General features: G+C 53.4%; 1 protein-coding gene across 2 annotated transcripts; it reads left to right on the top strand.

The window, feature by feature from the left end:
- Positions 1-1,887: 1,887 nt before the first annotated feature.
- HNF1A (HNF1 homeobox A) lies at positions 1,888-24,125 on the top strand. 2 transcript variants are annotated; one of them, XM_019809579.2, is made up of 10 exons: positions 1,888-5,296; positions 13,564-13,763; positions 17,722-17,908; positions 18,360-18,601; positions 19,433-19,584; positions 19,722-19,923; positions 20,611-20,802; positions 21,885-22,006; positions 22,094-22,238; positions 23,988-24,125. In XM_019809579.2, exons 1-10 carry the CDS (start codon positions 4,971-4,973, stop codon positions 24,113-24,115), a joined length of 1,896 nt encoding a protein of 631 aa, XP_019665138.2. In that variant the 5' UTR covers positions 1,888-4,970; the 3' UTR covers positions 24,116-24,125. The 2 variants fall into 2 exon arrangements, with proteins under 2 accessions (XP_019665138.2, XP_034493868.1); XM_034637977.1 differs by having other exon boundaries at positions 21,885-22,238.
- The last annotated feature ends 120 nt before the right edge of the window (positions 24,126-24,245 follow it).

Consider the following 24,245-nt stretch of genomic DNA (forward strand, 5'->3'; position numbering starts at 1 on the left):
CAGGTTATATATCCTTTTAGAGCCTCAGTTTTCTCAGCTGTAAAATGGGATAAAAGTACCTACCTCGGGGTGCCTGGGGAGCTTCTTCGGTTATGCCTCTGCCTTCAGCTTGGTCGTGATCCCAGGGTCCTGGGATTGAGCCCTGAGTCGGGGTCCCTGCTCAGCGGTGAGTCTGCTTTTCCCTCTCCCCCTGCCACTCCCCCTGCTTGTGCTCTGTCTCTTGCAAATGAATAAATAAAATCTTAAAAAAGGATAAAATACCTACCTCATGGGACTGTTGAGTTAAATGAGAAAACGGGTTAACAACGCATATACCAGCCACTGTTTGGTAAGGGTGAAAGGGTAGTGGGGCTGGGAGGAAGAGTGGCCCGAGTTTGAATACAGGTGGGCCCTGAGTTGGGATTAGGGTTGGTAGGTGAATTCCAAGAGAACTCTGAGACTGGCTGGAAGGGCACCCCTCGTGTGCTATCTCCTACGGCCAAGGGGGAAGCCTTTTGCCTTACTTGAACTCGGCCTTTGCAAATCGCTGCTCGCCCAGGAGGAGAGAATGGCGATGAAGCTCACAGCTTCCACTTACTGAGTACCGTGTCGCTGTTGCTCCATTATTAGGTCTGTAGCTCTCAGACCGTGGGCAGGTGCCTCAGGGTACTGCCGACTATTTAGAGGATTTTTGAGCGGTCCACAGCGACACCTGCTGGACACCGTGCGAACTGCTAGCTCAAGGTCCTTTGCAGTTTCAATGTTGGAGCTCTGTTCCTTTGGAGGATGTGGAACTTGGTAAAGCTGGGTTTATGGCAGTTCCGATAAAAAGCAAGTATCACACAAAAATTACTGTGGATCAGGAAATGAGGGTGGAAATGCCCAATCTAATTCCAAGGGTTGAGTTGTGTAGAGCACAACAAGCTCTCATTCCATTAGTATGTATTTAGAATTATTCGAGAAGGAACTAAAATATTTTTTCTTTCAATTTATGTGAATTTTTCAAGTGGCTTCTAAGTTGTTAGGACATAAATATTTAAGAGTTGTTTTGACCTAAATACTTACTAACCCTGTTAGTTTTTACTGTGGGGTGTTGTTTGTTGAGCGGGTGGGAGTAGGAGGTAACCTGAAACAATTTCGGAGACACTGGGTGCCTTGAACCCATAAAGTTTGGGATCTCTGCAGCATGCTCTGTACAAAGTTATCTTGAGTAACCCTACCTCTGTTTTACAGATGAGTCAAGAAAGGCTAACTCATGTGCCTGAGGCCCCCCAGGGGTGGGGCTGGAATGTGGGGACAACGACATTGAAACTAGGTCTGTATCGTTCTCCAGAAGGCAAACAGCTTCTCAATTTAGATTTGTCTCAACTGTGGTGAAGGGCAGCCCTTGTTTGCGGAGAAGCAGGGTCACGTTCCTGACGCGTCCCTTCTTATTCACCCCAAGAAGCCCTACTCAGGGGACCCAGGACAGCAGCCTCTGTTGTAGTGGGAGCAGAAGCCTCCAGGAGGCTCTGCCACTCCCCCCATTTCCCCGCCAAGGAAATCCACCTTCAGTCTGGAGTCACAGGCTCAGCCACCAGGCTGCAGGAGGATGGGAGGACGGGAGGACTCAGCCGTTAGAATTCAAACACCCAGGTGGGTGAAGAATACAGGCCCTGCCCTTGTCCCTCCCTTTGGTCCCTTTTCTGGGTGAAAAGTCACCACGGGGCAGCTATGGGGAGCAGACAGCCTCCTGGCAGGTAGGAGAACAAGGTGACTGTGAAGGGACAGCACACAGCATCCTCCCTGTCCTTCAGCTTGGACTTGAGAATCCTGTCCCAAGAAGTGAGCTGTGTGCTCCCCAGAGCAACTTGCATGGGAGGAAAAGCACTGGGGAAGAGGTGGGGTTTGCCCCTTCCCAAGGGCAACTGTCAGCAGCACCCTGAGCAAGTCATCTAAACCCTCAGAGCCTGTTTCCTCCCCTCTGCAGATGGGAATAGCAGTACCTACTAGGTGGCGTTGTTCTGAGAATTTAATACATGACTAAAGCTTATACTTAGTGCACGGCAAGTACACAGGGTCTGTTTGCACTGACATTTAGCTATTCATTGTCAACAAATAATTACTGAGTACCTACTCTGTATGTACGAGGCAATATTCTAACCACTGGGAATACAGCAATGAACGAGACGCGTGAAAAAGCCCTGCCCTCAAGGGGCTTACATTGTAGCAGAGGGAGACAGACCATAAATAACAAACCTAGAGCATAAGTCAATTACAGAGCAGCCGCTGTCCACAGAAATAGAAAAATACAAGGACTACATATGTAATTTACAATTTTCCAGCAGTACTGTTACAAAAATAAAAAAAAAAACGGGGGGATTAACTTTTCTAATTTTTAATTTAGAAAATTTTAAATTCTGTTTTAAAAACACGCTAACTCTCTTGCAATACATCCAAGATATTATCTTTTCAACCAGAGGCATTAGCCACATTTCAAGCACTGAACAGCCACATGTTGCGGACTGTGTTAGAAGGTGAAGGGAAGGGGCCCCTGGGTGGCTCAGTCCGTTGAGCAACTGACTCTTGGTTTTGGCTCAGGTCATGATCTTGGGGTCCTGGGATCCAGCCCCATGTGGGGCTCTGCGCTCAGCAGGGAGTTGGCTTGAGATTCTCTCCCTCTGCCCCCACCCCTAAAATAAATAATCTTTAAAAAAAAAAAAGGTTAGTGGAACAATAAAGACATAATACAGGGAAAGGGGGACAGGAGCCCCAGGTAAGGGGGGAGGACAACAGACAGGGAGAGTGAATTTGGGCTGACAGAGAGCTTAGTTACCACAGTGAACCAGCTCCCCTTGCTCTGTGCTGGGCTGACCCAGCGGGGAGGGTTTTCTGGCCAAGGGCATGTTTTCATCTCTTCTGCTGCCGAGCTTGACCTGAGTTCTGCAGAGCCCTGAGATGCAGGCCTTCTGGAAATGCCACAGCCTGGGGGGAAGCCCCTCACCACCACCCTGCTCACTCCAGGACAGGGTGCTGCGCATTCCTTCTCCTGGGAGCTGAGGGCCACCCCAGGGGACACACTGCAGGAATTTTGTCAAGGATCTGACTGTAACAGGGAAAGGGTGGGGGTGGTGGTGGTGTGTGTGTGTGTGTGTGTGTGTGTGTGTGTGTGTGTGTGGGGCCACCCCAGGGGACACACTGAAGGAGTTTTGTCAAGGATCTGACTGTAACAGGGAAAGGCTGGTGGTGTGTGTGTGTGTGTGTGTGTGTGTGTGTGTGTGTGTGTGTGTCTGGCGGTGGGGGGTGTGTGAGGGAGGAGTTCTTGCCCAGGGCTGGGATTAGGGGGAGGCAAGTGAGGGTTGCAGCCTGTCTTTATTTAAAATTGTCGTATTTTAGGGGCGCCTGGCTGACTCAGTCGGTGGAGCATGGGACTCTGGATCTCAGGGAGTCGGCAGTTCAAGCCCCGTGTCAGACATAGAGCTTACTTAAAAAAGTAAATAAAATAAAATTGTAGTTTTTTCTTCCTCACAGCTATTTTTGCCTGGACTTAAAAAACATATTACATTGAGTATTATATCATAAAATTCACCCTTTCTGAAGTGCTCAATTCAGCAGTTTTTAGTATTTTCAGAGTTGTGTGACATCACCTAACCAATTTTAGAACATTTTCATCATCCTGGAAGAAATCCCTAGACCCATTAAGTAGTCCCCCCCCCTCCCGCAACGCTCCAGCCCTACCCCCACCCACTCATCTACTTTCTGTCTGTATGGATCTGCCTCTTCTGGACATTTCCTAGAAATGGAATTATGTGTGGCCTTTTGCGACTGGTTTCCTTCACTTCGCACAATACCTTCAAGGGTCACTTACGCTGTAGCAAGCGTCTGCATTTCCTTCCTTTTTAGGGCCGAATAACATACCACTGCATGGATATACCACTTTTTACTTGTCCCTTTGTCCATCGATGGATATTTACGTTTTCTCCCCTTTTTGGTTATTGTGAATAATGCTATTTACATTCACATGCAAGCTTTTGTGTGGACATGTTTTCAATTCCTTTAGGGTTTGCATTAATTTGGGTTTTTAATATATTGTATAAAAGTATAGTTTTTCTCGATTACTGAGTTTTTTGATGCCCCCTTAAAATTTATATGCGAGTTAAGTGCCTGCTTGGCCTCACCTTGTTCCCATCTTACAAGTGTGGTCCCTTGCTACCTGTGTGGCTTTGGGCAAGTTGTTTCACCTCTCAGAGCCTTTGGTTTTCTGGTCTGTAAAATGGGGATAATCCCTGTACCTACCCCCAGCTCTTAGGTGGAAACAATGAGGCAATGCCACATTTTACAGACCAGCACACAGCAGACTTAAGTCAAGGCTTCTTTCCTACGGGGAGGCCTGGTGTTGGGTCACACACCCAACATGGATGTGACCTAGCCCCGACCTTGGGGACAGCTGGCCCACCTGCCTAGAACCCCTTCCTGCTTCAGTTCCCAAGGGAAACCTGCTCTTTTCGCTCTCCTGTCTCAGCCTGAGCCCCCTACAAAGTCGTCAGGGGTGGGACCCAAAGCTGTTCACCAAAAGCCCTCCATGGCCCCCCAGCCTCTTCCATTCTGGCTGCCCTCCACCCCCTGCCTCCCCCACCCTCCCCTCTGCCCATTCCCATTGAAGGCCTCGGCTCCCCAGTCCCTGTGCGCTGCCATGAGGCCTGCACTTTGCAGGGCTAAGTCCAAAGTTCAGTCCCTTCGCTAAGCACACGGATAAATATGAACCTTGGAGAATTTCCCCAGCTCCAATGTAAACAGAGCGGGCAGGGGCCCTGATTCACTGGCCGCTGGGGCCAGGGTTGGGGGTTGGGGGTGCCCACAGGGCTCGGTTCGTGGGGTTTGGGGGGGCAATAGGTGCAAGGAGCCTGGTTTGTGGCTGCCTGCTGGTCGGCCAGCAAGCAGACAGCCCGCTCGGTGGGGGGAGGTGGCCAGTTTGGTGGCCCCAAGCCTCGTGGCCCAGTGGTAGTGGAGCCATGGTTTCTAAACTGAGCCAGCTGCAGACGGAGCTCCTGGCGGCCCTGCTCGAGTCCGGCCTGAGCAAAGAGGCACTGATCCAGGCACTGGGTGAGCCGGGGCCCTACCTGCTGGCTGGAGATGGCCCCCTGGACAAGGGGGAGTCCTGCGGCAGCGGTCGGGGGGAGCTGGCCGAGCTGCCCAATGGGCTGGGGGAGGCGAGGGGCTCCGAGGACGAGACGGACGACGATGGGGAAGACTTCACACCGCCCATCCTCAAAGAGCTGGAGAACCTCAGCCCCGAGGAGGCGGCCCACCAGAAAGCCGTGGTGGAGACCTTGCTGCAGTAAGGACCCCTCCCCTCTCCCCAGCATCCAAGGAGCCCAGGGAAGCCCACCCTCAGCCCCTGACTAGCCCTAGTCCAGAGTTCCCTGAGCCGTAACTTTTAGCCTGGCTGTCGGGAAGGGGGACTGGGCCCACGAGAGCTCCGGGGCGTCCTTGCTGGAGCCTCCCAGCCTCTGACCTGGCCCTCTGCAAAGTCCTGACTCCGCATGAGCCAAGGCTTTCAGCCCAGGGCTTGGGAAGTAAGGGTATGCCCCAGGGGAGATCTGAGATGGGGAAAAAGCAGGCTCGTCCATAATTCATGTGCCTGGAGAAACAGGGGGGTGGGGTGGGGTGGTGGGAATGGTTAGCCACCGCGGCCCTTTCTACTCCCCAAACCCTAACCTCCCTGCTAAGCATTCAGATTGAAGCTCCGGGTCCAGGAAGCACTGTTAGTGAGAGGGGGCTGGGGTTTTAGGGGCTCCCTCAGCCACCCAGGGACTCAAGCATTAAGCCAGGAAAGCCCGGGTTTTACCTGAGGGAGATGGAACCTCGGGGCAGGACCTGTTCCCCTTTCCTGCACAGCCGAAGGCCCCCCCCCCCGGCCACCACCTCACCGGCAGGCACCCTGAGAGGTCTCCCCGCTGTGCACCCCCATCCACTGGCTGGCTCCCCAACTGCGGGAGAACTGGGTGGGTCTGAGTCCGATGCCTCCCCTCTCCTCAGCAGAGCTGACCTGGTTACTAATTACCCATGAGCTTTATTATTTCTTTTGTTTTATAAATTTATAAATGGTAAAAGGCTCTGATAAGGCCTGTGATCATTAACTTGTAAAGATGGTGGCCTGGGGAGGCCTGGGCCAACCAACCTCCTACCCAGCAGGGGCGGGGGAAAGGGGTCTTGGGGCTGCAGGAACCGCCCTCCCCAAAGGCTCCTAAGCTCCAATCCCAACAGCCAGGCCCTGTGCTGATGTTTCAGGGGCATACGGTCCAATAATATTGAGATGAACACTGGAAGGAAGCTAGGAATAACTGCTTCACAGCTGAGGAAACTGAGGCCCCGAGAGGGGAAGTAGCTTGACTAAGGCCACCCAGCTGGGACTCCACAGCCACTCTGTTTGGTGCTCTCAATTGCCATGACTGGGCAGTGGGAGGNGCTGTCGGGAAGGGGGACTGGGCCCACGAGAGCTCCGGGGCGTCCTTGCTGGAGCCTCCCAGCCTCTGACCTGGCCCTCTGCAAAGTCCTGACTCCGCATGAGCCAAGGCTTTCAGCCCAGGGCTTGGGAAGTAAGGGTATGCCCCAGGGGAGATCTGAGATGGGGAAAAAGCAGGCTCGTCCATAATTCATGTGCCTGGAGAAACAGGGGGGTGGGGTGGGGTGGTGGGAATGGTTAGCCACCGCGGCCCTTTCTACTCCCCAAACCCTAACCTCCCTGCTAAGCATTCAGATTGAAGCTCCGGGTCCAGGAAGCACTGTTAGTGAGAGGGGGCTGGGGTTTTAGGGGCTCCCTCAGCCACCCAGGGACTCAAGCATTAAGCCAGGAAAGCCCGGGTTTTACCTGAGGGAGATGGAACCTCGGGGCAGGACCTGTTCCCCTTTCCTGCACAGCCGAAGGCCCCCCCCCCCGGCCACCACCTCACCGGCAGGCACCCTGAGAGGTCTCCCCGCTGTGCACCCCCATCCACTGGCTGGCTCCCCAACTGCGGGAGAACTGGGTGGGTCTGAGTCCGATGCCTCCCCTCTCCTCAGCAGAGCTGACCTGGTTACTAATTACCCATGAGCTTTATTATTTCTTTTGTTTTATAAATTTATAAATGGTAAAAGGCTCTGATAAGGCCTGTGATCATTAACTTGTAAAGATGGTGGCCTGGGGAGGCCTGGGCCAACCAACCTCCTACCCAGCAGGGGCGGGGGAAAGGGGTCTTGGGGCTGCAGGAACCGCCCTCCCCAAAGGCTCCTAAGCTCCAATCCCAACAGCCAGGCCCTGTGCTGATGTTTCAGGGGCATACGGTCCAATAATATTGAGATGAACACTGGAAGGAAGCTAGGAATAACTGCTTCACAGCTGAGGAAACTGAGGCCCCGAGAGGGGAAGTAGCTTGACTAAGGCCACCCAGCTGGGACTCCACAGCCACTCTGTTTGGTGCTCTCAATTGCCATGACTGGGCAGTGGGAGGAAGAGACCCAAAGAGGCTCTCTATGGGACCATCTCTTGCTCAGGGTCTGCCCAGCCTTGTGAGGGCCTGGGCAGGGGGGCAGGGGAGCAGCCAGGGCCCTCTGACTTGGCAGGAAGGAGAGGGCAAAGGGCCCTGCTGGGCTGCAGGGGAGGGGCAAAGAGTCAGGCCTTGCCAGACCCAGGGCGAGGGTGACCGGGACAGGGTGGGGCTGGGCTAGACCTGCTCCTCGCCCCAGAGGGGACTGGGGGCTTTCTGGTGGGAGTGGGGGCAGGGGGTACCAAGGGCCTTTCTTACCTGGCTGGGTGGGGCCTCTGGATCAGCAGCCCCTTTGGTGGAATGGTAGGTGGGGGGGAAGCTTCATCCACAGCACTTGAGGGGGGAGCAGAGGTCAAAGTGCTCCCTGGGGACCAGCAGAGAGACCTGGAAGCTGAGGGAGAGCGAGGAGCCGTGGAGGAAGAGAGAGAGAGGGCGTGGGGGGAGATGGAGAGCCCTGCAGAAGCACAGGAGAGCAGGAGAGCCCCGAGGGCAGAGGGGCTCCCTCCCAGCTGGGAGAAGGGGCTGCGGAGAGAGTGAGACACCCCAAGCTGCAGAGAAGGCTGGAGTGCTTCCCGCCTGCCCCGATTGGGTTTTCTTTAATGCTAACAGCATGCTATTTACTTTCCATTTAAATTTGAGATGTTGCTATAAATTATCAACCAGCTCCTTGTTCCTGCAGAGTTTATAACTAACTACCTGGGTTACTTATTGTTCAGGTAACAAAAGGGATCTGAAAACGCCCCGAGGGAAAAAAGTGGGGCCTCTACCCTCAGGGCACAGGAGGGAGTGGGGTGGGCACCCCTGATGAAGGCCTGGACAGCCGGGGTGGGGGAGGTTAAGGCTGGAAAGGATGGTGCAGAGGAAGGGTTTCCCTGTGGACGCCATTTCTTTGAAGACAGTGTGTGGGAAGAGGCAGGGTGGATCCTGGCGGCCTCCCCACTGGGGTGCCTCTGCCTGAGGCCACAGCAGGACCCTGAGCTCTTCCCTCAGACCTCCACCCTTAGTTCACTGTGTGACCTTGGGCAAGTGTCTTCTCCTGACTCTGTTTCCCTAGCTGGCCAATGAATGAAATTCAAATCCCCTGCCCTGGTTCCCTGACCTCTTCTTGAGGGACCTCTGTCCCTCCTCACTCTCCTCCAGTTACACTGAATTTGCGGATTCCCACCTCAGGGCCTTTGCGTGTACTGCTCCTTCTTCCTGGACATTTCTTTCTAGTTCTTCCCGTGACTATTCCCTCTCCTCTTTTTTTTTTTTTTTTTTAAGATTTTATTTATTTGACAGAGAGAGAGAGAGAGAGAACAAGCAGGGGGAGCAGCAGGCAGAGGGAGAGGGAGTAGCAGGCTCCTCACTGACTAGGGAGCCCGAAAAGGGGCTCAATCCCAGGCTCCTGGGATCATGACCCAAGCCGAAGGCAGATGCTTAACCGACTGAACCACCCAGGCGCCCCATCTTTCTCCTCCTTTTGCTCAACTGTCACCTCCTCAGGGAGGCCCTCCCTCACTGCCCCCATCTGAATGTAGTTCCCACCAGAGTCACTCTCTCTTCCACTACCTTCTGTTACTTTCTCTTCTCCCTTAATTTTACTTACAATTATCTGTTTCTGTTTTCTATCTCCTGCCATGAAAACATAAGCTTTTCCAAGGCAGGGCCAGCGTGGCCTTGTCTACCACTCGTACCCCTGATATCCAGCCCAGGGGCTCAAACACAGCATGAATGAATGAGTGGCTAGGATTCCCTGAAGCCCTGGGGACATCTGCTGTTAGGGCCAAGGGAGGAACCTGTACCCTGGGCTCCTCCCTGGGTGTCCTCCTGGGTCCTCCCTGTCCCCAGCAGCTCAAACCTCAACCTGGGCGTCTCTGATCCTCTCCGTCGGGCCACACCAGGGCATTGAGACCCAGAAAGACAGTGGGCAAGGTGAGACAGTCTAACATCCCTGACTGAGGCCAACCCGCCTGGGTTCAAATCCCAACTCAGCCCCATCCTAACTCGGGCAGGTGATTTCATGTCTCTGAGCCCTCCTTCTGTTTGCAAGGCAGAGATGATGATAACACTTACCAAAAGGGTCAAAGAGCATGTAAATGCAGTGAACGGTTGCTATGAGTAATAGTCCCATTTTACAGACAAGCAAACTAAGGCTCAGAGAGGACAAGTGACTTGCCCAAGGTAATTTACAAAGTAGTAAGGCCGGGACTTGGACCCAGGTCCTCCTAATCCCACACTCTGCTCAGTGTCCTTGAGCCTGTGTGCCGTCCTTAATATGCTTATTTCCCTTTTTATCCCTCCCTAGTCATTCTTGCAGTTAACCTCACATCCACTTACTTCCATGCAGGAAGTGAAAAGCTCACAGGACCGCTTAGAAATGCGTTAAACTTGTTTTCTCCTCCTGGTAACCTATGACTTTTTTTTTTAGCTCTGTATCACAGTGGGGGAAACTGAGGCACACAGAGGTTAAGTGATTTCCCAAGGCCACCTGGATAGTGAGTGGCAGAGCTGGGATTCAACCTGAGATGGGAAGCTTCTCCACTCCCCCCCGCCTCCGGCCATGCACTGAGAACTTCACTCCGCCTCCAGACGTGTGGCCCTTCTGGCTGGTCTCTGAGCTCCATAGCCTTGGACCTCTGAAACCTCACAGGCCAGTGAGCCAATGGCCCAAAGTCTTGAATCTCTGACCGACCCCTCCCAGAACCCGTAGGAGGCGGGAGATGTGGGCAGCTCTTCACCTCTCCTGGGCCCTCTGCCCTCTGCTGCCGGGCTGGGGGTCCCATGGCCACATCATCCACGACGACGATGATGATGGTGGCCAATTGTTGTACTTGCTGAGTACTAACCACGGCCCAGGCCCTGCGCGATGCGGGTCACTCCCATCTGAAACCCAGTCAGTCCTCCCAAGGGCCCGTGAGGCTGGCGTGGGCTTACTGCTGAGGGACAGAAGGGCATGGGGCGTGCGGGAGGTGGAAGGTGCCATGTTGGGATGTGAACCCAGGTTGGCTTGACTCTTAAACCCATTAGAGGGAAAGCAGGAGATACCTGGAGACGTGGCCTGTTAGTTCTGGGTTGGGGAAACTGTTCTGGAAAGAGTCAGGTCCCTGGAGACTGAGGGTGACTGAGTGAGTGAGTGTGGTGGGGAGTGGGCGGGAGAAAGAGACAGAGTGAACAACAGACACACACACACAGGCAGAAGGAGAGACAGAGAGTAAAGAGAGAGGAAGAGAACCAGGCAGAGAGAATCTAAGACAGAAAGAGAGACAGATATGGAGTCGAACATGGAGACAGTGACGGGGCAGTAAATCTTCGGTGTGAGCCACGGAGGCCCGGCTGAGAGAAAGACTGAGCTCATTCTCTCTGGGGAAGGGAGGAGGTGATGCCTGCAGCTGGGGGGAGGAGGGAGGCCATCGGCAGCTCGGCTCCAGAATCAGATAAACATGTTTGCCTCCAAGCACAACGCTGGACTTTGTACTGCCCTTCCGTCCAGGCTCTGACTGGCACCCGGGGAGCCGGGGAGGGGTGGAGGAGGAGGGTCCTAGGAGCCCCTCAGTGCAGGGAGGAGGAAGAGCTCGTGGAGAGCTCTGGGAGATCTGGGTAAAGCAAAATATTCTGGAGTCCAGCTAGGTCACTTTGGACAAGTGCTTACCTTTCTGAGGCTCAGTTTTCCCATCTGTGAAATGGGCATATGGAGTAGCACCTACTTTCTAGGGTTATGGTAAGACTTACATGACCAGCCCTTAGCACAGTGCCTGCTTCACGGTCAATACTCGAGAAACATGAATTCTCACATCTATCATTTTTACACAACTCGGATTTTGCCGTACTGACTGCTGACCAATTCAAATCGAACTGTCCCCGCCTCCCTTTCCTCCCTACGTGTATGGAAACTGCTGCTAAAAAAGGAGGGAGTCACGGGGCTCCAGCTGCTGAAAGGCTCTGTGCCCTCACACCCGAGAGGGCAACACCGGGCTGGCTCCTTGGGAAGGAGAGAAGGGGAGAAGGCAGTACGGGGTGTGCTTCTAAGCGCTGGGGTTTATTTGCTTTTTGTTTTTGTCACAGCTGAGTTTTCAGTGTTCTATATGCATGTATAGCATATTATCTACCATTATATTACATTATTTGGAAAGCACAGAAAAGCAACAGAGGACGCTGTCCCTCTCCCCAGCACCCCATTCCCGTCTTGAGACAACCAATGTCGCTAGTCTTGTCTGTGTTCTGGTATTTCATGCAAACACAAGCAAATATGCAGGACTCTTTTGTGCCATTTCAGATTTTAAATAAACAGCACACCAGACCCTCCAGAATGTTCCGTGTGGGTGCAGGCAGAGCTTCCTCGTTGCGTTTTTACGGGTGCCACCTACTGGAGGCACCGCCAACAGTCCCCTTCTGCCCGACACTCAGGTCGTTTCCGGTAATATGCTGTGGCAAGCCACATGGCGACAAGTGGCCTCCTACACATGCCATCTGTCATGCGTGCAAATGGTGGAAAGCTCAAATTCTAGAAGCAAACTGGTCAAAGGGGTGAGGACCTCAGGCTTTGGAACCGCACAGAGCTGGGGTCAAACCCCGGCTCTGCCTGTTCTCAGCACTGTTGTATGGAGCTGCTTTCATCTGCCGCCGTATTTGTAATTCAAGCCCAGGAGAGGAGGGCTGAGACAGAACAGGAGAGGGAGGGAGAGAATTTGTGTGGTACAGGCCGTCAGCCCCCCATTCCCCACCGGGGGCAGAGGATGGGGACACGAATCACAGATGGCTGCAGGTCCCCTGAGTCTCTCCAGTGAGAGTCTCAGCCCACAGAGTGAGATTCGGGGGCTCAAACACGCACCTCTGAATACCAGCCCATAACTCCTTCTCCTGAACCGGCCCGCCCCCACCCCGTGCTGTAGGCAAACTGGCCAGGCCACAGCCTAGGGTTTAGTGCAGGTTATCAGGAGCTGTTTTGACTCCATGTGGTTTTTACCTGATAGGCTGAATTAGATGGAATCCCTTCAGGTGGGATGGGACTCTGCTGGGCTGGCTCTGTGACCATGGGCAAAAGATACGATGCAAGCACTTAGCCTCAGTGGCCTTGGCTGTAAAGTGAGAGAATCATGTTTCTCCTCTTGTTTTCAGACCCATTTTCCCCCAGTAGGTCTCCTTTATCCATCCGTCCATCCATCCATCTACCATCTATTTATCCTTCTATCCATCCATCTATCCACCTATCCACCATCCCATTTCCCCATCCCTCTATCCGCCTACCCTCCCCTCCATCCATCCATCCATCCACCATCTACCATCTGTTTATCCATCTATCCATCCATCCATCCATCCATCCATCTACCTATCTACCCATCCACTATCCCATTTACCCAGGTGTCCACCCATCCACCCACCTATTCATTCCTCTATCCACCTACCTATCTACCCTCTCATCCATTCATCCAACCACCCAGCCACCATCCCATGTACCCCTCCATCTATCCGCCCAGCCATCATCCCATGTACCCCTCCATCTATCCACCCAGCCACCATCCCATGTACCCCTCCATCTATCCGCCCAGCCACCATCCCATGTACCCCTCCATCTATCCGCCCAGCCACCATCCCATGTACCCCTCCACCTATCCACCCAGCCACCATCCCATGTACCCCTCCATCTATCTGCCCAGCCACCATCCCATTTATCCATCCATCCATCTGCCCACTCATCCATCCATCCACTCATTCATTCATGTATTCACCATGGCATACATTATGTCAGGCCTATTTTGGGTGCTGTGAACCAGACAGTTCCTACCTTCACAGTGTTTATAGGCTCTCTCAGTGACTAAGACATAGCCACAAACAACATTTCCAAGTAGGATGAGGGGAGGACTTTCCCTATCTGGCTTGTACAGCTTTCGGCAGGAGTCTGTTCATGTCTTCATCTCTGTCCATATGTCCCAGCATGAGTGCCCTTACGTTGCTGTCCTGGAGTCTGAGTGTAAGTCCCGGGCTCCACACCTGCTTCCACCCACGATCCCCACTCTCAGGGCTGACAGGACCCCCAGCCCTACCTGCACCCCCCTGCACCCCCCGTGCTGAGCAGGCTCTGTCCTTGCCCTCCTACCAGGGAGGACCCATGGCGCGTGGCCAAGATGGTCAAGTCCTACCTGCAGCAGCACAACATCCCGCAGAGGGAGGTGGTCGACACCACTGGCCTCAACCAGTCGCACCTGTCCCAGCACCTCAACAAGGGCACCCCTATGAAGACGCAGAAGCGAGCCGCCCTGTACACCTGGTACGTCCGCAAGCAGCGAGAGGTGGCCCAGCGTAAGTAATGAGCACGGCCCCGTCTTCCCTGGCAGGGTCCTGGAACTCTCTGCAGGTCGGGGGTGGGGGCTGGAAGCTTCTCCACCACCTTGCCTGAGAGGAAGTCAGCAGGATTCAGTGGGCACATACTACCTAGTCTGCACAAGGCACTCGGGGGAGGGGAGCAGGCCGGTCCCGGGCATCTGAAGCTGGATGAACTGGGTCCCTGCCTTCTAGAAGCTGTGTGTGGAAACACAGATCATTACGATGCAGTGAGACGTGTATCATAATACAACAAAAACAACAGTAACAGCTAGTGTTGATGGAGCCATCACCATATGCCGGGCCCGGGGCCGTGTCGTACTACGTAAACTATTTCAAAATATTCAGCTGGCAGAGGACCAGACAGTAATCTATTCTTCCACAGGGAGGCAAGGGCATCAGGAAGGGCCACACCAGAAGTAGAACTTTCAGACGAAGTCTTAAAGTCTGAGTGGAATTTTGGCCCACGGACGCAGGGAAGGGTGTTTTGGGCAGAAGGAGTGGCCTGAGTAAAGGCTCAGAGGCAAGGTGTACGCTCAGGGGATCCTTCACTGCAAACCCCGGGAGACCTGGCCATACTATTGTTCAGGGAATGGTGGGCTTCCTTGCTTAGAACTCACACCCCAGAAAATTCCAAGTGCATACTCACACTTTTGAAACTATGTGTAAAAAAATTTTTTTAAAAAGATTTTATTTATTTATTTGTCAGAGAGAGACAGAGAGAGCACGAGTGAGCACAAGCTATGCAGGACTCGATCCCAGGACCCCGGGATCATGACCTGAGCCAAAGGCAGACGCTTAACCGACCAAGCCACCCAGGCATTCCTTTTTTTTTTTTTTTTAAATTTTATTTATTTATGTGACAGAGAGACAGACAGTGAGAGAGGGAACACAAGCAGGGGAGAGGGAGAGGAAGAAGCAAGGCTCCCAGCCGAGGAGCCCAATGTGGGACTCGATCCCGGAACCCCGGGATCACGCCCTGAGCCGAAGGCAGACGCTTAACGACTGCGCTACCCAGGCGCCCCCACCCAGGCATTCCTAAAACAATTTTTTTAATTTTCTTTTATTAATTATCCATTTTTTTAAAGGTACTATATATTAGTTTAAAAAAATAGGGGAAAATAAAAAGCTTACAATAAAAATTAGGTGTCATCCTAAAGAACGTTCCTAGTCTCACGCATACTCCCAGAGAGATTTTATGCATATACTAGCAATATATAATAGAGATATATTTTCCTCTGCTGCTCGAAGGGTGGCTGGATATTCTGTTATTTCGAGGTACCACTGTTTGCTTAACGGGCTCCCTACCAAAGGACTTTCAGGGTTTTTCCAATGTGCTGTTATAACAACTGCTTCGAAGAACATCGCTCTTTGTATATGTGTCCCCACGAGACTATGTCTGTAAAGTAATTCCTAGAAGTGGAATTCTGGGTCGGAGAGTAGGTACTTTACAATCTTTGCTAGATATTCCCGTAGCTCCTTATGAAGACGGTGACAACTGGCATGTCTGGTAATTTAAAAAATAAACTCCCCCCCCCACGGTTCCTAAACATTTATTAAAATGTTCAAGTCCTCAAATTCATGTATTGATTTGCTCACTCATTTAATATTCACTTACATATTTACTTATTTATCTATTTTTACAAGCTGAAAAGTTGCTTTTTTTTTTCCAAGCTGGAGAGTTTATTAAAGTGAAAAGTGCGTTCTCGAGAGATGAGAGCAGGTGAGCTCGAGAGAGGGCAGGCTACCCCTCATTTAATATTAATTAATTAATTATTTTAAAAAAATATTTTAAGTCATCTCCACACCCAACGTGGGGCTTGAACTCACAACCCTGAGATCAAGAGTCGCACGTTCCACTGACTGAGCCAGCCGGGCGCCCCACCTCATTTTATATTTATTGAGCATCCACTATTTACCATTTTCTGTTGAACACAAAAAAAGCAACTTTTAAAAGCTGTGATTATCATTTATATAACTTATTTTTTTAAACTATGATATTAGTAGGGGCACATGGGTAGTTCAGGCAGTTAAGCATCTGACTCTTGATTTCGGCTCAGGTCATGATCTCGGGGTCATGAGATCAAGCCCCGCCTCGGGCTCTGTGATGGACGTGGAACCTGCTTAACATTCTTTCTCTCTCTCCCCCTGCCCAACCCCCCCAACTATGATATTAGTTTTATCAAGGGACTGATTAAAACATTAAATTAATTGGGGTGCCTGGGAGGCTTAGTCGGTCAAGTGTCCAACTTGTGTTTTCAGCTCAGGTCCTGATCTCAGGGTCCTGGGATCGAGCCCTGCATTGGGCTCCATGCTCGGCATGGAGCCCACTTGGGATTCCCTCTGCCCCTCCCCCTGCTTGTGTGTGCTCTCTCCCTCTCGCTCTAAAATAAATAAATGAATAAAATCTTTTTTAAAAATACCCAAAAAACCCATTAGGTTAATTAACATTTACTGAGCAACCCACTATGGTAAAGTTTTGTAAGAAAATATTTTCTTACAAAGATGATCTCTGATTGCTTATTCGTGCAGAAATAGCAACACGTACCGATGCCCTAGGAGCCATGTCCCTGCCCCCTGTACCCGACACAGGCATCCTTTGGGTCTCAGGTGGCTGGGACTGTATATGACGTACTTTGGCACTATCACGAAGTGTTTTTAGAAAACTAGCAATTTACCCTTCTTAGCAGGTAAAACTTAAATAACACATAACAAACTCTTAATTTTAGAGTAAGTGTAGACTTCCAGAACTTCTGGGCACGTAGTACAGAGAAATCCGGTTTTCCCCCAGACCCAGTTTTCCCTATTACTAGCACGAGTATGGGACATTTGTCACGATTAACAAACCAACACTGTCACACTATTATTAAGCCCATACTTACTTTGTTATTCAGATTTCCTCAGTTTTTCCCTCATGTCCTTTTTCTGGTCCAGGATCCAGGTGTGGACATACTGCACGTCGTTGCCGTGTTGCCTTAGGTTCCTCTGGCTTGTGACGGTTTCTCAGATTTTCCTTGCTTTTGATAGCCTTCACAGGATGGTTTCACGTTTTCGTGTTTCTGGGCCACATCACAGTGTCTGTACTCCAGATCTTGGTCCAGCCGGCTGCCAGGCGAGATGGCCCGCTGAGTCAGTGTGAGCGGCCGCCCGAGCCTCAGCTGCAGAGAATGCTGGACTCGGGAGTCAGGCGGCCTTCTAGTGGCTTCTAGAGTTGGCTTTCGGGGGGTCTAAGCCCACCTCTCCCCAGACCACTGGTGCTGGCTTCTGCCTCTTGGCACTCGGGTAGTGAAGGCATAGCCTCTGCACTGTCTCTGACTCGCGCTCCCTGCCTCCCCTCCCATAAAGATGGCTTTGCATTGATCTGTTCTAGTCTCTCGGTTGCTTGCTCAGGGAGAATCTAAGAGTTTCCCTTAAAGTGGAACCCGTTGACAAGGGCTAACCTGGGTCTCTGCTCTCCTGACTAACACTTGCAATTTAAGTGTGATTTACAGGTCTGAAAAGTTTAAAATAGCTCTGAATCTACTCAGGAGATGTGGCTCAAGTTTCTGTCCTACTGTGCAGCCCCGGAAAGATATTCAGCCTCTCTGAGCCTCAGAACCTTCGTCTGTAAAATAAGATAGCCAATGTGTTAAATCTGAACGAACGCTAATGCTTTCCTGGAGCCTTGTATTGAGAAGGATTACGAGCGTCCATCTTGGCCTGTAGAAAACCGTGCAGGGGTTGATTAGCAATGTCTGCCTGGGGCACGGGTTAAGACAAGGGTGGCACGTGTGCTGTGTTTGTCATCACTGGATTGGATGATTTCTAGGTTCTAGCTGTAAGCTCCTTGGGCTCAACACCTTGGGAATGAGAAAGAGTCAGGGGCATGGTCACATGAACTGAGGTGGGAGGGTGGGAGTGGCCGGGGCCCTGCTTACGGCTCTCTGTGTGCCTACAGAGTTCACCCACGCAGGGCAGGGTGGGCTGATTGAAGAGCCCACAAGTGATGAGCTGCCAACCAAGAAGGGGCGGAGGAACCGTTTCAAGTGGGGCCCAGCCTCTCAGCAGATCCTGTTCCAGGCCTACGAGAGACAGAAGAACCCCAGCAAGGAGGAGCGAGAGGCATTGGTGGAGGAGTGCAATCGGTAGGGTGGTCGGTGGGTCAGCAGGGCTGGTTCGGTCTGGGCTGGGGCGAGGCTGGGAGAAGGCGGCTCTGGGTTCTGAGGGAGGCTCCCCAGTCCTTGAGTGCTCCTGCTGTTGGCCCAGGAGCACTCAAATCCTGCTCAGTGTCTGGAACTTAGCTCCATTCCTAGCACCCACTCCCCACCCATCCAAGCAATCCTTGAGCGGCTGCTCATCTCATTCACCCTCATTAGGACCCTACGGCTGTTTTGCCTACTTTATGAATGTAGAGACTAAGAGAGGTTAAGACACTTGCTCAAGGTCACACAGCAGCACTGGGATTGGAACCCAGATCTGCCAGCTTTAAACGCTAGGGGAAAAGCCTACCTCTCAAGACTCTCTCACCTACCTCCAGCCCCAGGACAGGGTTCCTCTGAGCCTGGCCTGGAGGCTCATGAGTGGCCATTTCTGCAGGGCGGAGTGCATCCAGAGGGGGGTGTCACCGTCACAGGCACAGGGGCTGGGCTCCAACCTCGTCACGGAGGTGCGTGTCTACAACTGGTTTGCCAATCGGCGCAAGGAAGAAGCTTTTCGTCACAAGCTGGCCATGGACACATACAGTGGGCCGCCACCAGGGCCAGGCCCGGGCCCCACACTGCCTGCCCACAGCTCCCCGGGCTTGCCCCCACCCGCCCTCTCCCCCAGTAAGGTCCATGGTGAGTGCTGTGTGTGGGGGGGGATTGAAATAGTGGGTAGAGGGGACATGAGGGTAGGCTGGTGAGCTGGGGAGCACGCCAGTGACGATAACCACCCAAACCTCTTCGCACTTCAGCTTGGTTCCTTATCGTTCCCCTCTACTCGTCACCCTCCTCTATCCAGTCCTCTCCTCTCCACCCCAGTGACCACTCCATGCCATTCAATCCAGCCTACCTTGACTCGGGTCACTTCCATTCAATTCATTCATTAAAGATCAACTCAACGCAATTCATTTCAGTTCAGTTCAATTCAATTCAATTCTATTCTGTTCAACTCACTACAATCCAATTGAGTTCCTTTCAATTCCGCTCAGTCCAACTAAATATAATCCAAGGAAATTAAGTTAATTTTGTGCGGCTCAGTTCAGTTCAATCCAATTAAATTTGATCTGATTCGGTTCAACTCCATCATGCTCAATCTACTTCATTTCAGGTTCAATTCAACTAGATTCCAGTTCATTTAACTAATTCCGGATCCTTCTATTCAACTCCATTCACTGCAGTTTCATTTCATCAGTTTTAGTTCACTCTGACCCACATGTCTTTCATTGCACACCTACTGTCTATCACGTATAGCCCTGGCCAGTGGGGGCCACGGAGCTAATAAAATGCAAGTCTTGCCTTCAGGGAGTTGGAAGCAGCCAGCCCAGGATCTGGCAGGATACGCAAATGAAGTCTGAGGGCCGCACACACAGAGATGGGGCAAGTGAGCAAACTGAAGCAGTTTGGAGTGATGGGGGCCACGGAGGGCAGGAAGTGGGGTGTTGAGGCTGGACACGGCTCCCCTTCCAGGTGTGCGCTACGGACAGCCAGCAACCAGCGAGGGGGCGGAAGTGCCCTCAAGCAGCGGTGGCCCCTTGGTGACAGTGTCTGCTCCCCTGCACCAAGTGTCCCCCACGGGCCTGGAGCCCAGTCACAGCCTGCTGAGCACCGAAGCCAAGCTGGTGAGTGTCCCCACACCTCGCAGGGGGGACATCCGTCCAACCCCATCTTCCACCTTACCTTGGCTGGGAGATTCTGGAGTCGTCCCCCGGGAGACAGTGTGGGCCTCACCCAGGCTCAGCTTGGTTTTCCCTCCAAGGTCTCAGCAACGGGGGGCCCCTTGCCCCCTGTCAGCACCCTGACAGCGCTGCACAGCTTGGAGCAGACCTCCCCGGGCCTCAACCAACAGCCCCAGAATCTCATCATGGCGTCGCTTCCCGGGGTCATGGCCATTGGGCCTGGTGAGCCTGCCTCCCTGGGCCCCACGTTCACCAACACGGGCGCCTCCACCCTGGTTATTGGTAAGTTGGTGGGCATGAGGGGGCACGTGGGTGGGACGGCTCATGGGGCTCCCGCAGAATCCAGAAGCTAGAGGAGCCACTGGGACTCATGCATTCACTCAGACTGAGTGTGTGCACTGTGCCGGGCCCTGTGCTATCTCAGTGACACACAGGTGAGCCAGACAGACCAAGGACTCAATGGCTCCGACAGGAAGGCAGACAGCAAACACAATACAGATGTTACGTCGTGCCTTGGAAGGCAAAATGCCTGTGGGAAAACTGAGCAGGGAAAAGGAGATCAAAATCTTGTAGGTTTTTTTTTTTTTTTAAGCCCAGACATACTTTATTTGTGGGAACCATTATGCAGAGGCTGGATACATATGACAGATAGGGAGCTCCTGGGAGAGGGCAACAGAGTTAAGCCACGGGGCCTATGCGCTGCTCTGGAAGCCCAGGCCTCCAGGGAACCTAACTGGACACACCCCCTGCCCATAGAATGAGTTAGAGGCTCAGAAAGGGGGAGTGACTTGCCAAGACCATGTAAGTCAGTGACAGGTCCTAGTGCGAAGGTGTCTCCTAGTCGCCTCTCCCCTTCCTCCCACCCACTGGCTCTGGGAGGGACGGGCAGGGTCCCAGGGTCAGTGCTGGGCCAGGGGAGGCAGTGGAGGTGGTAGGAGGCCGGGCTGACTCCTGTTCCTCCCACTCCAGGCCTGGCCTCCACTCAGGCACAGAGCGTGCCGGTCATCAACAGCATGGGCAGCAGCCTGACCACCCTGCAGCCAGTCCAGTTCTCCCAGCCGCTGCACCCTTCCTACCAGCAGCCACTCATGCCCCCCATGCAGAGCCATGTGGCCCAGAGCCCCTTCATGGCCACCATGGCCCAGCTGCAGAGCCCCCACGGTGAGCATGGCTAGCCCCACGCTGGGGGAGGGGGTGGGAGAGGTTGGGGGTCCCTGAGCAGACGAGGCGGTCTGCGGGGGCTCGGATGCGTGCCTGCGGGCCAGACCTTGTCAGCGTGTGAATACATGTGGTCGTGTGCGCACACGAGTTCTGTGAGTGGAAGTGCGTGTGAGTTCACCGGTGTTTGCGGGTGCACACCCGTGTGTGGGAGGAAGGTCACAGTCCTTTCTCAGAATTCACTACTTCTCCGACTTTAGAAAGGTGATGGGGAGTATCCACCCTACGCTCTGTCGCACTCCCAGCAGGGCTCGGGGCGGCATCTGGTCACCTAGCCCTGCGGTTTCTGCAGCAGGAGGGGCTAACAGAGACTTACATACCCTCGCATCAGGTTTGGTTTGGAGTTTGCCCCCAGATGAGCTCTAGTGCTGACTTTACGGAAATCTGTTGGTTTTCAGACCTTTTTGGAATTTGGAACTGGGGATAAGGGCCTGTGGGCCTGTGGGCCTGTGTATCTGTGTGGGTTTGGTTGAGGGCCCGTACTTATGTGTGTATGGGTTTATCTGAGTCGATGTGAGAATATGTGGTGTGTGTGCTTTTCCGCTGGTGTCTGTGTGCGTTGCTGTGGGGCTGGGCTGTAGGTGAAACTCTGGGTTCCATTTTGGGGAGGTGTCCTGGAGGTGCAGCTATGCTGCCCCCTGCTCTGTTCACCCCCTAATGGCAGCTGCCAGTCTTTCCCTCCGCGGCCTGTACTTAGTACAGCAGTGCTGTGCCTCCCACTGCCCTTCACACTTATCCCTGGGGGGTGGGTGTGGATTCCTGGGCCTCCCCAGCCTTCCCTCCGCCCAGCCAGCCTGGGCGGGCTCTTGTAGTTGGGGAAAGGGTCCAGCCCTCTACCTGGAGCTCCCAGTTCCGGAAATCTGTCTGGAGTCCACCACCACTGCTCCACTGGGCCATTTACCATTTACCAGGCCCCAGGCCCCATTTCCCCCAGAGCTCCCAGCTTCGAGGCCCTCTAGGAAGGGGATCAGCCTGGCCCAGGGTGCCGTGTCTTCATACCCCTCTCTCTGCTCCCTCCCGGCCAGCCCTCTACAGCCACAAGCCTGAGGCGGCCCAGTATGCCCACGCGGGCCTGCTTCCACAAACCATGCTCATCACCGACACCGCCAACCTGAGCGCCCTGGCGAGCCTCACGCCCACCAAGCAGGTAAGGCCTGGCCCGCCCGGCCCCCTGCTCAGGCCCCTCCCCAGAGTGCATCCATGCGGGGCTCAGAAGGCTCCTGTGTTCCCCCAGGTCTTCACCGCAGACACCGAAGCCTCCAGTGAGCCCGGGCTTCACACGCCGGCGTCTCAGACCACCACTATCCACATCCCCAGCCAGGACCCCGCTGGCATCCAGCACCTGCAGCCTGCCCACCGGCTCAGCGCCAGCCCCACCGGTGAGCAGCCCTTCCCTGCTCCCTCAGCTGGGGAGGAAGGTGTGTGCAGCAAACGGGAGGGCGCCCTGTGCTCCCCTGAAGTGAGCCGGGGGGGCGGGTACGAAAGCGCAGGAAGATGGGTCTATCTTACGGGAATATCTCATTGACTTGGTTGAGGGAAAAGGTTAAGTAATTGCAAGAGAGAGTAGAGGGTACTAATGAGGATTACGCTAGGCTTGCCGTGGGCCGGGAGCGCCTCACAGGCCTGTTGGTGTGGCTCAGGGCCTGGCACTGTTTGAGTATGCTGCCCACATTTAAAACTTAGCTTTCACAACGAAATCACAGTTTCTGGCTGTTCTTGGAAAATTGGAGACTCATGTTCTCACGTAGCAACAACAGAGCGTGGGCTCTCCAGGTCACCACATCCCACTTGACCCATTCATTTCCATCCCCCGATGCCTTAAGTCTGCAGTAATGAAGAGCGGGCACTCGGGAGTCAGGCTGCTGGGCTCTGAGGCCGCGGGCGATCACTTGCTAAGTGCGTGACTTTGGGCGGCTGCTTCCCCCCGGGGGCCTCAGGTTCCTCCGTCCAGCCCTGATGGCTGTGGTGACAGTTACTGAGGGCTCCATGGGCCAGGCTCCATGCTTTATCCACTGGGCACGTGTCATCATCCCCATTTTATAAATGAGAAAGCAGACACTCAGGAGGTGAGGGACTTGCCCTTGCCTCCGACAGTGACTAGGTGGCAGGGCCAGGATTAGAACCCAGGTCCACAATCAAAGCCCATTGTCTTAGAAGCCACCGGAATCAGTCAGGGTTCTGGTGAGACACAGAACCAACAGGAATACAGCTGACCCCTGAACAACACGGGGTTTGAACGGCACGGGTCCACTCATACGCCGATTCTTTTCGATACAGCACAGGACCGGAAATATGCTTTCTCTTCCTTACGACGTTCTCGATCACTTTTTCTTTTCTCTAACTTGGTTGTAAGAATACAGCATATAATACCTAGAACCGACAAAATATGTGCTGACCGTTTGGGTTATTGGTACAGCTTTGGGCCAATAGTAGGCTGTTAGTAGTTAAGTTTTGGGGAGTCAAAAGTTATATGCATATTTGTGACTGTGCAGGGGGCCAGTGCCCTCGGCCCCCTGCCCTGTTCAAGGGTCAACTATATATATACACGTTTATTTAAGGAACTGGCTCACACGCCTGTGGGGCTGGTAAGTCCGAAAGCTGTAGGGCAGGCCAGCAGGCTGGCAACAGAGGCAGGAGTCAATGCTGCGGCCTTGAGGTAGGATTCCTTTTTCTCTAGGAAACCTCAGCTTTTGCTCCTAAAGCCTTCCACTGATTAGATGAGACCCACTCACGTCATCAGGAGAAATCTCCGTCACTTCCAGTCAACCGATTATAGGTGTTAACCACATCTACAAAACATCTCCTGCAACACTTAAATGCTTGGCTCAGTGACTGCACCACAGCCTAGCAACGCCCATGTGTAAAACCAACCACACCATCTCACAGGGCTTCTCGAATGTTTCCACCCAAATGTCCTGAGGCGGCCACTTGCTGGGTGGCTCCGGGGCCTGGCTGGGGGTTGATGACACCCAAGCATAGAGGTTTGGTTTTGGGGTCTGGTTATCTGCTGCAGTTCAGGAGGTGGTGAGGCCCCCTGACCCCTATGCCAAGTACCCCTCGGGATGGGGGGGCGAGGTGGGGTCAGGAAGTGCTGGGCCGGCAGCCAGCTGTCTCACTTGCCCCTGCAGTGTCCTCCAGCAGCCTGGTGTTGTACCAGAGCTCCGACTCCAACAACGGCCACAGCCACCTGCTGCCATCCAACCACAGTGTCATCGAGACCTTCATTTCCACGCAGATGGCTTCATCCTCCCAGTAACCATGGCAGCCGCCTCCCAGGGGCTGGGCCCTGCCTGGAGCCTGCATGGCCTGCTTGGGGGGTGACTGGGACATCTGAGCCTGTGAAACTTTCACTGCCACTGGACAGCGGCCTTCCCTGGAAAACTGTG

Source organism: Ailuropoda melanoleuca, chromosome 12 (genome assembly GCF_002007445.2).
Source record: "Ailuropoda melanoleuca isolate Jingjing chromosome 12, ASM200744v2, whole genome shotgun sequence".
In the NCBI taxonomy this organism is placed as follows: domain Eukaryota; kingdom Metazoa; phylum Chordata; class Mammalia; order Carnivora; family Ursidae; genus Ailuropoda; species Ailuropoda melanoleuca.